We start from the raw sequence: 12,344 nt of genomic DNA, 5'->3' as shown, positions 1-12,344 counted from the left end.
AAGGAGCGTGAAGTCGGACACAAAAAAAGCGAAGCAGATGCCAAGAAAGAGAGTCGAGAGAGTCAAAGGTTGTCCAGGATGGCAGGGGGTGTTTAGTATTCGGCGTAATCTTCACGCTGGTAGCCTGCGGCTCTGTTGCGTTTATCGCCGTAGCCGACGGGGACTCTTGAGCTTGCACGCGCGGGTTCCTGGCCCTTGGGGGGTCTTGTCATACCGAGCGCCTTGAGGACGAGGGGCAAAGCGAAGTGGACGGCCATGACGAAGAAGGTGGTTGCGAGCGTGACCCAGCTAATCGCGGTTGTGATGCGGTAATGCGTGTAGTTGAGATACCTATTCTGGGCCAGGAAGGCATTGGCCTGTTCGATGTTGTTGATCTGTGCCCACGGACCCAGCGCCGAGAGGGACTGAGTGGTCTGTGTGGGAGGGTTGACGTTCTGACCGTTCTTGAACATCTCATAGATGGCTCGGAGGAACACCTTTTGTCCGTCAGTGAAGGGTTCCTGGTAGCTAGGACCCCTCTCGAAAGTGGGATGCTTCTGGACTGCATAAGCTGTGTAAGCAGCGGCGATGCCCAACAATGCACCGGACAGAACGAGTTCCACAAGTCCCACCAGGATGTAGCCGTAGGTTCCTTTGCCGGTTCGTTCTCCACGACGCTTGGGGAACTGCACGCACGCCAGGAACGCGGCGAGGTTTCCAAACGCAAACGTAACCGCCGCGATGATCATACCGGCAAGAACCACGTTGAGCATGCCGTTATCGTTGATCGTCACCAGCTGTGTAATCGTCGCCTTTTCGCGCAGAATCATCCATCGCGAATAGTCCCATGCATTCAGGCCCAGCAGCGTTACCGCAAACGCCACGATCGCAAGCTGCAGTGGGATCTCGAGAAGTTGCGGTGCAACCGGCGGTCGCGAATGAGGAGGCGCCATGGTTGTAGCCCAAAGATGATGTGGTGCTGAGCGTTTACGATCCCGTACTAGATCAAGGTGGAGAAAGGAGGTTGAAGGACGGAGGACGATGGTGGATGGAGCCCAAGCCAAGAGGCAGGGGAAAAGGGCTGGCAGCTGAAGCGGCCGAGCTCAGACGCATGGGGGAAAAGGATCACAACGGCATGGGGAAACCTGATTTGCATCTGTCCAACCGCTCATCCGCTCGCATGCACACAGGAACACTCCGCTTTTTAGCCGAGGATCCCAGAAACACCTTTTTTTCCTCTTCAGCCCCGCCTCGCCTGCCCACACTCCATCTGCCGCCTGCCTCATGTACTTCGCTCTGACGATCTGTGCTTCGTGTGTCTGCATCGAAGTAAGTTGGTGACAGCATGAAAGCTGCCGGTTGCTGCAGAAGGTGTGGGGACGTGTGGAGAAGCGGTGCGTGGGGCGAGGGGAGGCAGGCATTGCAGCTGAAAGGCCCGGTCGAATGCGAGGCGGATCGTCGGAGCTGCAACCTGGACATCTCTCAGCCCAGCCGCCCAAACAAGCCGCGAACCATGCACAGAGCGGGCCATTTCACTTATTTTTCTAAGATTTGGCGAGCATTTTGGCCGCCCCGCACATCCAATTGCCGTCTGCACGGCATCATCCCTCAGCAAACCCAGTCGCGGCGGGGCTAAAAGCAAACCACAAATCACACTCTAACACTCGCCAACAAAATCCAACCGCCTCGCCCAACTGGAACTGCCACTGCTACACACCATACGCACCCGTGCCTATACATCTATATGGATTCTAGCATTGAGTGTATGAGGGACGTTAGCACTTGCGGTCGATACCGCGACGAAGCTCTTCCTCGCGGTACTCGAACATGACCTGCACGCCCACAAACAGCGTAGCGCACGCCGCCAGCATAAACTGCATCCCCTCGGCACTGCCCAGCAGCTGCTCGATCATGTAGCGCATGCCGTCGGTGCCAATCGCAAACCCGACCAGATTGCCCGTCATCATCATGAGCACGTTGCCCACTCCACCTACCGCCGCAAGGTGTCGGAACCACCACGCACCGCCGTATCGGCTGTACGGCACCGCCTTGCGCGCCACCACCTCGGGCACGATGAAAAACGTAATCAGCCACCCCCACGCCAGCAGCTTGAGGCTCAGATCGTGCCAGAGCGCCACAAAGGTGAAGACGAGCAGCGTTGCTGCAATCTGGTTGCGACTGCCGCCGAGAGGCACGTAGATGTACCGCACGATCCACAGGTTGTACGAGCGGTGCCACGAGCGCCAGAAGCCGAGTGTCGAGTAGTTGTTGGCCATGCAGCGCACCATGTTTTCGGGCGCCTCGACGCCGTCGGCCATGGCCCAGAGCCGGAAGAAGCGCCAGGGTATAAGCAGCTTGAGCCACACGATGATGAGGTTCCAAAAGCCGATCATGGACAGCTCCATGGGCGAAGCACCCACCCACGCCTTGGCATCCTTGATCGCGTTGACGTAGACGTAGTGCAGGATCCACTCCATCGTCAGCAGCGACACCACGAATCGTGCCGCGTACCGCACCACCGTGGTGCGCTCGATCGCACACGGTCGCCGCAACTGGTGCGCAAAGTCGTTGAACGTCATGATCGGCCCGGCGATGAACAGCGGCGGATACAGCACGTAGAGCAGATACGTGCCCAGGCTGTACTCGTGCATCGCCTGCGTCAGCCGTGTGCGCTCCACGTACGTTGCCTCGCGATCCTCGCGCTCCACCTCGCCCATCGCTCGCCCCGCCGCTGCGCCCGCTTCCGACTCGCACTGCGCCCAGTGGTAGTCGAGCCCAAACGACACCAGCCGCAGCATGGTAATGTTGAAGTTGATCTGCCACCGCGGCAACAGGCCCTTGAACACCTCGAGCCACGCCAGCGCCGGCGAGATGCGCGCGTACTCGAAGCCGTCGTTCCAGTGCACCGCAAACAGCGTCGCCACGTTGAACCCAAACACCACCACCGGCGCCACCCGTGTCCCACCCACCGCCTTGCTAAGTGCATAGTTGGCCACCACCACCAGCAACAGCTTGATCGAGTTGAAGCCGTGCAGCGCAAACACAAAGATCGCGGTGAACACCGTCAGGAAGGCCTTGCGATTCGGCGATGATGTCGACGCCGCTGCATCGACGCGAGAGTATCTTGGTGCGGGCGATGGCAGCCAGGTGAAGAGCTTGGAGAGCGCGAGATAGACGCCCATGATGCATACGAGCGCCGGAACGTAGTCGCGGAACGAGCGGTATTGAAAGTCGCTATCGTCGCGCAGCCGCCCCGCAATCCAGCCCGGCTTGAGATGGCCCGAGTAGGTGTAGTAGTTCGGATTCGATGGGCGACTCAGACGCATCGGCACCCACACCATCAGAGGCACCACCACCACGAACACCGCATAGTACAGCTTGAATTCGAGCGTGTGCCAGCGCCCGCGCTTTGCTGACCGCGGTGCGGTGGCGGTGGATTGTGTCGGTGCCGCGCCGTTGTGCTTGGCAGCTTGGGCCGAGAGCGCACCCGTGTCGATGGTGAGGGATGCAATGCCACGCGAGCCAAGCACTCGTCGCACCACTGGATTGGAAGGCGCGGAAGGCGCAGTCGCATCGACAGGGCGAGCTGCTGATCCTGCCTTCGGTGTGGGTGGATAGGTGGCCATGGTTGGTTGCTCGGCATGCTGCGCAGACACGGCAGCACTGGCAAAGTGAGTCGGGAGCATGCCCTGCCCGGTCGCGTGCCGATTCGACGTGTCCAGCTCGACGATGGCAGATGCTGCAGCCAGCCAAGAGCCACTCGCGAAGGCGTTGGGATGTGCAAGGTCGGAAGCTGCTCGAGCGAGCAGGTGGTGGCACCCTGGATGCTCTGCTCGGCTGCAGTTCGAGTTCGAGCCTCGCATTGCTGCACGCAGGTCGAAAGCTCAAATCCGCCCGAAAGCTCAAATCCGCCTCCACGCAACGGTCGCGAGGTGTTGGTCTTGGACCGGCAGCTTAGTCAGGCTGACGCGCGTCCTTCCGCAATTCCACTGCAACGCAGCCGACACGCGCTCGGGACACACTGCCACCAATCTCACCCATTCCAGCTACACGCGCTCGTCACCGCGGCGCCACCATCGCATCTCAGCACCCACGGCACTCGGCACCATGGCGGTAAGTTCCAGCCAACCTCGAACTCGGCTCAGAGGGTATACTCATGCGTTCCGGTTTCTACTCGGTCTGCACGACAGATCAACTGGATCCTGCTCATCAGCCGCCAGGGCAAGGTGCGCTTGGCCAAGTGGTTCACCACCATGTCGCCCAAGGCGAAGCTCAAGATCACCAAGGACGTGACGCAGCTGGTGCTGGCGCGGCGCACGCGCATGTGCAATTTTCTCGAGTACAAGGACAGCAAGGTGGTGTATCGGCGGTATGCGTCGCTCTTCTTTGTGACGGGCATCAGCCAGGGCGACAACGAGCTGGTGACGCTCGAGATCATCCACCGATACGTCGAGGTGCTCGATCGCTACTTTGGAAACGTCTGCGAGCTCGACCTCATCTTTAACTTTCAGAAGGCATATGCGGTACGTTTTCGCCCCAAAGCATGCAGCTCGGTGTAGCACTTGATACTGACGCTGTACATCTTTCTTCGCGTGTGATGCTGGGACTGCAGATCCTCGACGAGCTGATCATTGCAGGAGAGATGCAGGAGTCGTCGAAAAAGTCGGTCTTACGAACCGTCAGTCAAAGCGACGCCATCGAAGAAGCCGAACAGTCCGAAGACGTACGTAGTCTCTCTGCATCCATCGATGTGCGCCGCCCTGTCAACCAAACGCGAATGCTGACGCTCTCCCTCCGCTCCTTTTTCTCTTTCGTTTCACCTTGCACACAGTCGCTGGCGAGGATTGGTAGCAGGTCCGGCTAGACTTTGTCACCAACTCTTCTTGCCGGTCCCTTAGATCCTCACCTCTGCATTCAGTCTCTTGTGCATTCCGTCTCTTGTCAACCTTGTACACTATCGCCTCGCGCAACAGCATTTGAACCCGTTCTGCAGAGGAGTGCGCCTCGAGCGGACTTGATGGTGCTCGAACTGGGCTCATCGAGGTTGGCAACATCGGCGAATTGATCGGCCGATCCTACCACGAAGCTCGGCAGGCGAGGAGCTACCGGGAAGACGGACGCCGGCAGCGGGGAGTTGTTGGGTGGTTTTGCTCGCCAGCCCACCGCATGCCAACATAAAGCCGGAGGCGTGGGCGCCGAAAATGTGGGGTCTCGCTTCGACTTGCTCGCTCGTTCTGTCAACAAGGACCTGCAGGAGCGCGCTGGTTTGTCTCTTCCAAAGCGAGTCCCAATCACTCGTGTCTTCGCCGTGCCATGCCATGCTCATTCACAGCATAAGCAGATGTAGCAGCAGAGCTCGATGTTGTGGTCGAATCTCGACGTCCTGTTGGCGAAAAAACGAGGCCGGGACAACGAGCCTGGGAGGATAGAGGGGCTGGGGACGACCCGAGCAAAGCGGTCGACCGGTCATCACCGCCAGGCCATGCGGGTCACCACCACCGCGCCAAACAGTGCGCCCGAGCAACGTCCCAAGCTAGCAAGCGCGGGGCGCCTTGACTCGCGGTGACACCGAGGTGCGCATGAGAATCTGCGAGGTGGGGAGATCCGTCGCCGGCGAGCAACGAGCGAGGAGCAGGCGGCATTTCACGAGGAAACAAAAGACTCGAGGGGTGCTGCTCGCTGCGGCATGCGTTCACTGCTGCTTGCTGCTGCTTGCTGCTGCTTGCTGCTGCTGGCTGCTGCTGCCAGGCAAGTAGGAAAGCAGTCGAGATGCCGATCGTCGCGCATCGGAGCGCCAATCTGCGGCGTAGAGCCTTTTCGACCTGGCTGCTTTGGGCGAGCAGCACCGCAGCCAAGGCACCGAGTTGGCCGGGTCCATTTTCGAGCACAGACTGGCGAGGTGCGGCGCCGCCCAATTTTGTCGAAGCTCGACACTTTCACGCTGCTTTTGGAAATGCCAAAATGCGTGGATTCACGCTAGCCGACCAAGGGCAGTCGAGCAGGTGGAGTTGAGTCGGCCTGCCATGGCGCGCCTGACGCTGCATCATCCTGCTGGGCGTCGAGTCGGGTGGGGGCCGCTTGGACTGCGACTGCGACCGCCCGTCCGACACGGTGCCGTTAGCAAAGGATGCGCAGGGCGAGACAGGGCGCCAATTTCCCCAGATCGCTTGCTCTCCTCGCCCGACAGCGCCGGCTTCCATGTGAGTCAAAGAGAGCCCAGCCAGCAGCAGCAGCAGCAGCAGCAGCAGCAGCAGCAGCAGCAACAGCAGCAGCAGCAGCAGCGACGCCGACGCATTCACGCCCATCCAGCCCGCGCCAGGACTACATAAATCCAGCCCCCGCATCCAGCCATCGATTCCTTCCACTCCACCATACGCACCACTCTCTTTCTCCCTCTCTCTCTCCCCACCCCAACACACATACACTAGCCGCCATGTCCGACTTCAAGTCCCAGGCTCTTTTCGAGCAGATCACCGAGGGTCTCAAGACCATGGATGACAAGGAGAAGAAGGACATCCAGAAGAAGGTACGTTTTGGCAATTCGCCTTAACCCTCGTCGTGGCTGCTTGTCTGCTTGCGATGTCCAGATGGGCTCGCATACGCCGCTCGCCCGCCCAAACTGTCGATTGGATTGATGACTGACTGTTCTCATCCGCTTAAAACGTCCCTTTTGCTACCTCGCCTTGCGTCTGCGCTCGAACGCTACGATTCTCCGTTCCGTCCCTATAACTTCTGCTGGGATCTGTCTGTGCCGGCTCTATAGACCAACGGTGTCTTCGAGATGCACGTCAAGAACGCCGGCGGCAAGGAGCTCGTCTGGACCATCGACCTCAAGAAGGTACGTTTCGAATCCGCCTCCCCGCCCCGCCCTCGTACATCCATCTTCTCCTCGCCGCTACCTCTGCACTGGGCTCTCGCCTTTGCCTGCCTGTTGGGGCATGAGAGAGAGCAGTTGCCCGGTAGTGAGGAGCCGGATGCTTGGCAGGTGGACCCACCTCCTTCTTGTTCACGTAACTGACTCTTCTCGAACCACCCTCCAACAGAACGCCGAGGCTTACGAGGGCAAGGCCAAGGGCAAGGCTGATGTCACCATCAACCTCTCGGACGACACCTTCATCGACCTCGCCGACGGCAAGGTCAACGGCCAGAAGGCCTTCATGTCGGGCAAGCTCAAGGTCAAGGGCAACATCATGCTCGCCACCAAGCTCGACGGCGTGCTCAAGGCCCAGAAGTCCAAGCTCTGAGCGTCTCGGTCCATGCTGCTCTCCCACACATGCCACGCTCTGCCAATACAGTCGACGCTTGTAATATTTCTCCGGATCGGCGCTTCACCTGCGCTGCGTGCCGTGCGGGTCCGTTGCCGAGACTCTGTTCCATCATGTCGAGGTTGGTGAGGTTGAAGGCAGGAGCCCTAAGGCCGCCGATGGAGCGTGCGTCGCTCTTTGAGAAGCCACCGTATGCGACCGTGTGCCGGCGGTTGCTGTATTGTAGATCAGGGCCCTTCATGCCCACAGGAAGGCCTGCTTGTTCGACTCTCGACAAAGAAAGTCCGACTGCGGGGCACAGACTCGATTCCATCGCACGTTCTCGCGCCAAACATGTCCGTAGTTGCAGGAACAACTGTGCGAATGGCGGGGTAGCATGCTCGGCCAGCTCGACGAGATCTTGTCGGCGGCTCCAACGGAACCCCTCCAACGGAGAGTCGCATGGCTGGCAGTCTGATGGCGAGAGGCGAGGGCGACGCAGGGCGGGCTGTCGCACGAAACCACTCGACCTCCACCTCCACCTCTGCGCCTCCACTTCGCCCGCGGCGCGGGAAACAAGTGCAGTACGTTGCTACAACGGCGTATTGGCTTCCGTGGGTACAGTGGGCCCAGTGGTCCGCGCTATGTCCGTGTGTTGAGAAGATGCCGCGCCATGCTCGGCAGCGCCCTCGACGCCGGGACCAAGCCCAAAATACAAGAAGCTATAAAGAGCGCCCATCTGAGCACCCACGTCCACCTTCTATCCAAAGGCAACCAACTTTGACCTCAAAATGACCATTCCCACACGCGAGTTTGGCAAGACCGGCGAAAAGGTCGGCTGCATCGGCTACGGTGCCATGGGACTGGCAGCCTTTTATGGCGAGCCAGTTGACCAGCCCACGGTCAACGCGGTGCTGTCGCGCTGTCTCGAGGACGGAGCGACCTTTTGGGACACTAGCGACGTCTATTCACCCATGAGCTCGGGCAAGCTGGGCTACAATGAAGGGCAGATCGGCGAGTTCTTCCGTACCCATCCCGGATCTCGCGAAAAGGTGTTCCTGTGCACCAAGTTCATCATCAACATCAAGGACGGCAAGATGGAGCTCGACGGCTCGCGCGAGTGGTGTCACCAGGCCTGTTCCGACTCGCTCGCACGTCTGGGTGTCGACCACATTGATCTCTACTACGCACACCGTCCCGATCCCAAGACTCCCGTCACCACCACCGTGGCAGCGATGAAGGAGCTCAAGGATGCAGGCAAGATTCGCTACATCGGCGTATCCGAATACAACCTCGAGCAGCTCCAAGCCGCCAATGAGGTGGTGCATATCGATGCGCTTCAGATCGAACTCAGCCCTTGGACTCCGGATGTGCTCACAAACGGTATCCTCGACTGGTGTGTACGCAACAACACCGCCCTTGTTGCATACTCCCCCCTTGGCCGCGGATTCTTGACAGGCCAGTACAAGTCGGTCGAAGACTTTGAGCAGAACGACTTTCGCCGCTACAACCCGCGCTTCACGGGAGACAACTTTACCAAGAACCTCGAACTCGTCGACGACATCCGCAAAATCGCCAGCAGGAAGAACGCCACCCCTGGCCAAATCGCCCTGGCGTGGTTGTTGCAGAAGTCGGACGCCATCATTCCGATCCCAGGCACCAAGAAGGAAAAGTACCTCATTGAAAACAACACGGCCGCAAACGTCAGCCTCGACAAGAGCGAGGTAGACGAAATCGACGCCATCATCAACAGCTTCAAAGTCAGCGGCACGAGGTATGAGCCCGAAATGATGGCCACTGTCGCTTTCTAGCTCCTTAGCCCTGGTTGGACCTGCACCAATTGCCAATCTTATCAGTCGTAGTGCATGTGCACAGCCAAGCGAGGAAGAATGTGCTGAGCGAGCCATGCAAGTCGCGGATTACGAGTGACGATGCGGAGGGTGAACAAAAGTACAAATTGGATGCAAAGAGGCTTTCGAGTGCAAATGTGGAGCCGCGAGGAAGACGTTGGTGTTCAGCACTTGAACGCCATCTCCCCCGGCACCGGGCCAAGGGGCTCTAGCGCTTGAAGATGGTGACGCAGTCTTCGTCTTCGAGCACGTGGTCCGCACCTACACGCTGACCCCTCGGGTGCTTGGCGGACTTGCCCCAGACCATGGCGAATTTGAACTGCTTGATGATCTCCTTGTGGATGGCGTTGCAAAAGTCCTCGACGGTCGACCTTCCGGTCTTGAGCACGACGGGCGACGAGTAGTCCGGTGTCGCCTTGCGCGGCTTGGTGTAGACGCGCACGAGCGACAGCTCCTGCCACATCTTCTCCACCAGTTCGTCGTCCACATTCCACCAGTGCTGCGACGAGATGGGCACCGAGTTGGGGATCTTGTAGAGCAGGTCGAGCTCCTCGATGCTGATTGAATCGATCTTGTTGAGCACGTAGATGGCGGGTACGTAGATGCGGTTGCCCTCGATCACGTCGATGAGCTCCTCGATACCTGCATCCTGGCGGAACGACACGTCGGCATTGCTGATGCGGTACTCGGACAGCACCGCCTTGATCTCGTCGTGGTCGATCTTGGTCAGCGCCACGGTGTTGGTGATGGCGATTCCGCCCTTCTCCTTCTTGCGCACCACAATATTGGGCGGCTTCTTGTTCAGCCGGATCCCGAAGCCTTCCAGCTCGTTTTCGATGATCGCCTTGTCGCGCAAGGGCTTGCCTACGTCGAGCACGATGAAGATCAGATTGCACGTGCGCGCCACAGCGATGACTTGGCGACCACGACCTTTGCCGTCCTTAGCGCCCTCGATGATACCGGGCAAGTCGATGATCTGGATCGGCGCACCGTGCACCTTCATCGTACCGGGCACCGAGGTGAGCGTGGTGAACTCGTATGCTGCTGCTTCGGACGTCGTTCCTGTCAGACCGGACATGAGCGTCGACTTGCCCACCGAGGGAAATCCTACGAATCCTACCGACGCCACACCCGTCTTGGCCACATCGAACCCGATACCCGGCCCACCGCCGCCGCCTCCCGACGGCGTGATGAGCTCGCGTTTCAACTTGGCCAGCTTGGCACGCAGCTGACCCAGATGATAGGACGTCGCCTTGTTCTTCTGCGTCTTGTTCATCTCATCTTCGATCTCCTTGATCTTTTGTACCGTCGTCATGGTGGCGGTGAGGTTGGCTCGGAATCAGTCCGGCAGCGGTTGGGGTTATGCAAAGGCGGTGGTGAGGGCTGCGACACTCGGGCGAGCCAGTATGCAATCGTGTTGGACTCTGTTCCTGTTGAGCGTTGGTGATGCAGCGAAGAGTGAGTGCAGGAATCGACAGAGGAGCGGTATAGGGATCGGTGGAGTCGATGGCGTTGATGGCGAAGAGAGCGAAGTGGTGGAGTCGGGCTCGCGTGGGACTGGCAATCAATCCTTCTCAGAGCAGCTGTGCGGTGGAGCGGGAAAAGTTTCGATCACCTTCCGCACGAAAAAATTGCCTCAAAAAATCCAGGCTCCTGTCGAGTGACGTTGAACTGCGCCGTGCCTGAAGAAAGGCAGCCCGATTCATGTTCACGCTACAGAGGACCCTCATCTTCGTTGCAGTGCGATCTTGCTCCTGTCTTGACGCCCATTGTCGCCAGTCCAACATATGTTCTATCGTCTTTCCTTTGGCTACTGCCTTGTCTAGTATGCTCGTCTATGGAGGGATCACATGAAGGAGGGGAGATCATGACTGCCGGAAAGCAGGGAAGCTCGGAAAAGGAGCGTCGAGCTCGGCGACCAGCCCATCGGAGAGCGTGGTCGGCTTGTTGGAAGCAAAGAGCTTGGTGATCCACGACAGGCGGGACACGCGAGCCGCCGTTGCGATCAGGGTCTGGATGATCCAGCGCGACCAAGCCGCTTGCGGATGCAGGATTCGAGGTACAAAGAAAGGGATGGCCTGTGTCTTGGATACGAACGGACGAAACTGTTCGTCATACGCCTGAAACGCCGTGGCAGGATGTTGGCCGGGCTGCAGCTGCGACAGGTGTCCAGCAAGGAGGTAGGCGCCATCGATAGCGAGCGAGGTACCCATGCCCGTCAGCGGCGTAGGCGCATACGCCGTATCTCCGAGGCAGACCACCCTGTTGTTGTACCACTTGGCAAGGCGGATCTGCTGGACACCCTGGAAGTACAGATCATCTGCGGCGTCCATCTCTCGCAAAAGCCGTGGTGCCTTCCATCCGATGTCGCCGAACTCGCTCCGGAGCAGATCCATCTGCAGCTTCCGGTCGCGGCTACGACTTGCGCGCTCCCACGCCTCCTTCTGCGCAGCGTCGTTGGGGACAATGCTGAACGAGGCGCGGGTGGTGCCGTGATTGTCGGGTCTGGTGAGGACGACGCGCGATCGGGGCGCGATATGGATGCAGCTCATCTCGCCATCCTCAGACGTGCGCGGCACGGTGTAGTAGCCAACGTAGCAGTTCTTGTCCACCACTGTGAGGCCCGCGGTGCCAAACACCTGCTTGCGCATCTTGGACCACTGTCCGTCTGCCAGCACGAGCACATCGTACTCGACCTCCTCCCCGCTGCTGAGCTCGACGCGGACTGCGCTATCACCGTTCTCAACGACGCGCTCGATCGTCGTTCCGAAGCGGAAGTCTACTCCGGGCTGGGCCTGTGCGGCCTTGTAAAGGATGTGCGCCAGGTCGCCGCGCAGGATCTCGTACTCTGTCGTGAGTGCGCCGCCGCCGCCTTCGCCGAGCGCAAATGTCGCAAAGGGGCGGCCTCGGTCGTCGATGAACTCGGTGCCTTTCTCGGTGGTGTTGCAGGCACGGATGGCGTCGAGCACGCCCATCTGGTGGACGACGTTGAGCGCGGTGCCGCGTAGATCGATGTTCTGACCTTGTGCCAGCAGCTCCGAAGCTCGCTCGACCAGGGTGACACGTGCACCAGACTGGGCGAGGAACCATGCGAGCGTGGGACCGGCAATGCCTGCGCCGCTGACGAGCACACGCAGGCCGCCCTGGGCTGTCAGACTCGATGTCATGCTCGCGAAGGCTTCCAGAGGATGAGGATGAGGAGGGACCGACAGACGCGTTCTGGCACCGACTTGGCCTTATATCTCTTCTATCTGAAGATGATTGGTGCGCA

General features: G+C 59.4%; 8 protein-coding genes across 8 annotated transcripts; 3 read left to right on the top strand and 5 right to left on the bottom strand.

Annotated features, from left to right (window-relative positions):
- Positions 1–92: 92 nt before the first annotated feature.
- Positions 93–932, bottom strand: PAN0_010c3966 (uncharacterized protein; the record flags this gene model as incomplete). Its single annotated transcript, XM_014800422.1, has 1 exon — positions 93–932. One exon carries the CDS (start codon positions 930–932, stop codon positions 93–95), a length of 840 nt encoding a protein of 279 aa, XP_014655908.1.
- Positions 933–1,754: 822 nt separating this feature from the next.
- Positions 1,755–3,842, bottom strand: PAN0_010c3965 (MBOAT-domain-containing protein; the record flags this gene model as incomplete). The annotated part of the gene is made up of 1 exon (XM_014800421.1): positions 1,755–3,842. One exon carries the CDS (start codon positions 3,840–3,842, stop codon positions 1,755–1,757), a length of 2,088 nt encoding a protein of 695 aa, XP_014655907.1.
- Positions 3,843–4,086: 244 nt separating this feature from the next.
- PAN0_010d3964 (adaptor protein complex sigma subunit) lies at positions 4,087–4,843 on the top strand (the record flags this gene model as incomplete). The annotated part of the gene is made up of 4 exons (XM_014800420.1): positions 4,087–4,092; positions 4,170–4,502; positions 4,592–4,702; positions 4,811–4,843. The coding sequence occupies 4 exons, from the start codon at positions 4,087–4,089 to the stop codon at positions 4,841–4,843; spliced, it is 483 nt and encodes a 160-aa protein (XP_014655906.1).
- A 462-nt stretch (positions 4,844–5,305) lies between these two features.
- On the bottom strand, positions 5,306–6,179 carry PAN0_010c3963 (uncharacterized protein; the record flags this gene model as incomplete). Its single annotated transcript, XM_014800419.1, has 3 exons — positions 5,306–5,413; positions 5,505–5,870; positions 5,955–6,179. 3 exons carry the CDS (start codon positions 6,177–6,179, stop codon positions 5,306–5,308), a joined length of 699 nt encoding a protein of 232 aa, XP_014655905.1.
- A 233-nt stretch (positions 6,180–6,412) lies between these two features.
- PAN0_010d3962 (sterol-binding-like protein) lies at positions 6,413–7,223 on the top strand (the record flags this gene model as incomplete). The annotated part of the gene is made up of 3 exons (XM_014800418.1): positions 6,413–6,505; positions 6,743–6,817; positions 7,023–7,223. The coding sequence occupies 3 exons, from the start codon at positions 6,413–6,415 to the stop codon at positions 7,221–7,223; spliced, it is 369 nt and encodes a 122-aa protein (XP_014655904.1).
- A 791-nt stretch (positions 7,224–8,014) lies between these two features.
- PAN0_010d3961 (alcohol dehydrogenase) lies at positions 8,015–9,034 on the top strand (the record flags this gene model as incomplete). The annotated part of the gene is made up of 1 exon (XM_014800417.1): positions 8,015–9,034. The coding sequence occupies one exon, from the start codon at positions 8,015–8,017 to the stop codon at positions 9,032–9,034; it is 1,020 nt and encodes a 339-aa protein (XP_014655903.1).
- Positions 9,035–9,281: 247 nt separating this feature from the next.
- On the bottom strand, positions 9,282–10,388 carry PAN0_010c3960 (p-loop containing nucleoside triphosphate hydrolase protein; the record flags this gene model as incomplete). Its single annotated transcript, XM_014800416.1, has 1 exon — positions 9,282–10,388. One exon carries the CDS (start codon positions 10,386–10,388, stop codon positions 9,282–9,284), a length of 1,107 nt encoding a protein of 368 aa, XP_014655902.1.
- A 550-nt stretch (positions 10,389–10,938) lies between these two features.
- Positions 10,939–12,240, bottom strand: PAN0_010c3959 (2-polyprenyl-6-methoxyphenol hydroxylase-like oxidoreductase protein; the record flags this gene model as incomplete). The annotated part of the gene is made up of 1 exon (XM_014800415.1): positions 10,939–12,240. The coding sequence occupies one exon, from the start codon at positions 12,238–12,240 to the stop codon at positions 10,939–10,941; it is 1,302 nt and encodes a 433-aa protein (XP_014655901.1).
- Positions 12,241–12,344: the final 104 nt, after the last annotated feature.

Source organism: Moesziomyces antarcticus (assembly GCF_000747765.1).
Source record: "Moesziomyces antarcticus DNA, scaffold: scaffold_v10010, strain JCM 10317, whole genome shotgun sequence".
In the NCBI taxonomy this organism is placed as follows: Eukaryota; Fungi; Basidiomycota; class Ustilaginomycetes; order Ustilaginales; family Ustilaginaceae; genus Moesziomyces; species Moesziomyces antarcticus.
Note: the sequence above shows the minus strand (reverse complement) of the source record. Positions and strands in the feature narration are given on the sequence as shown.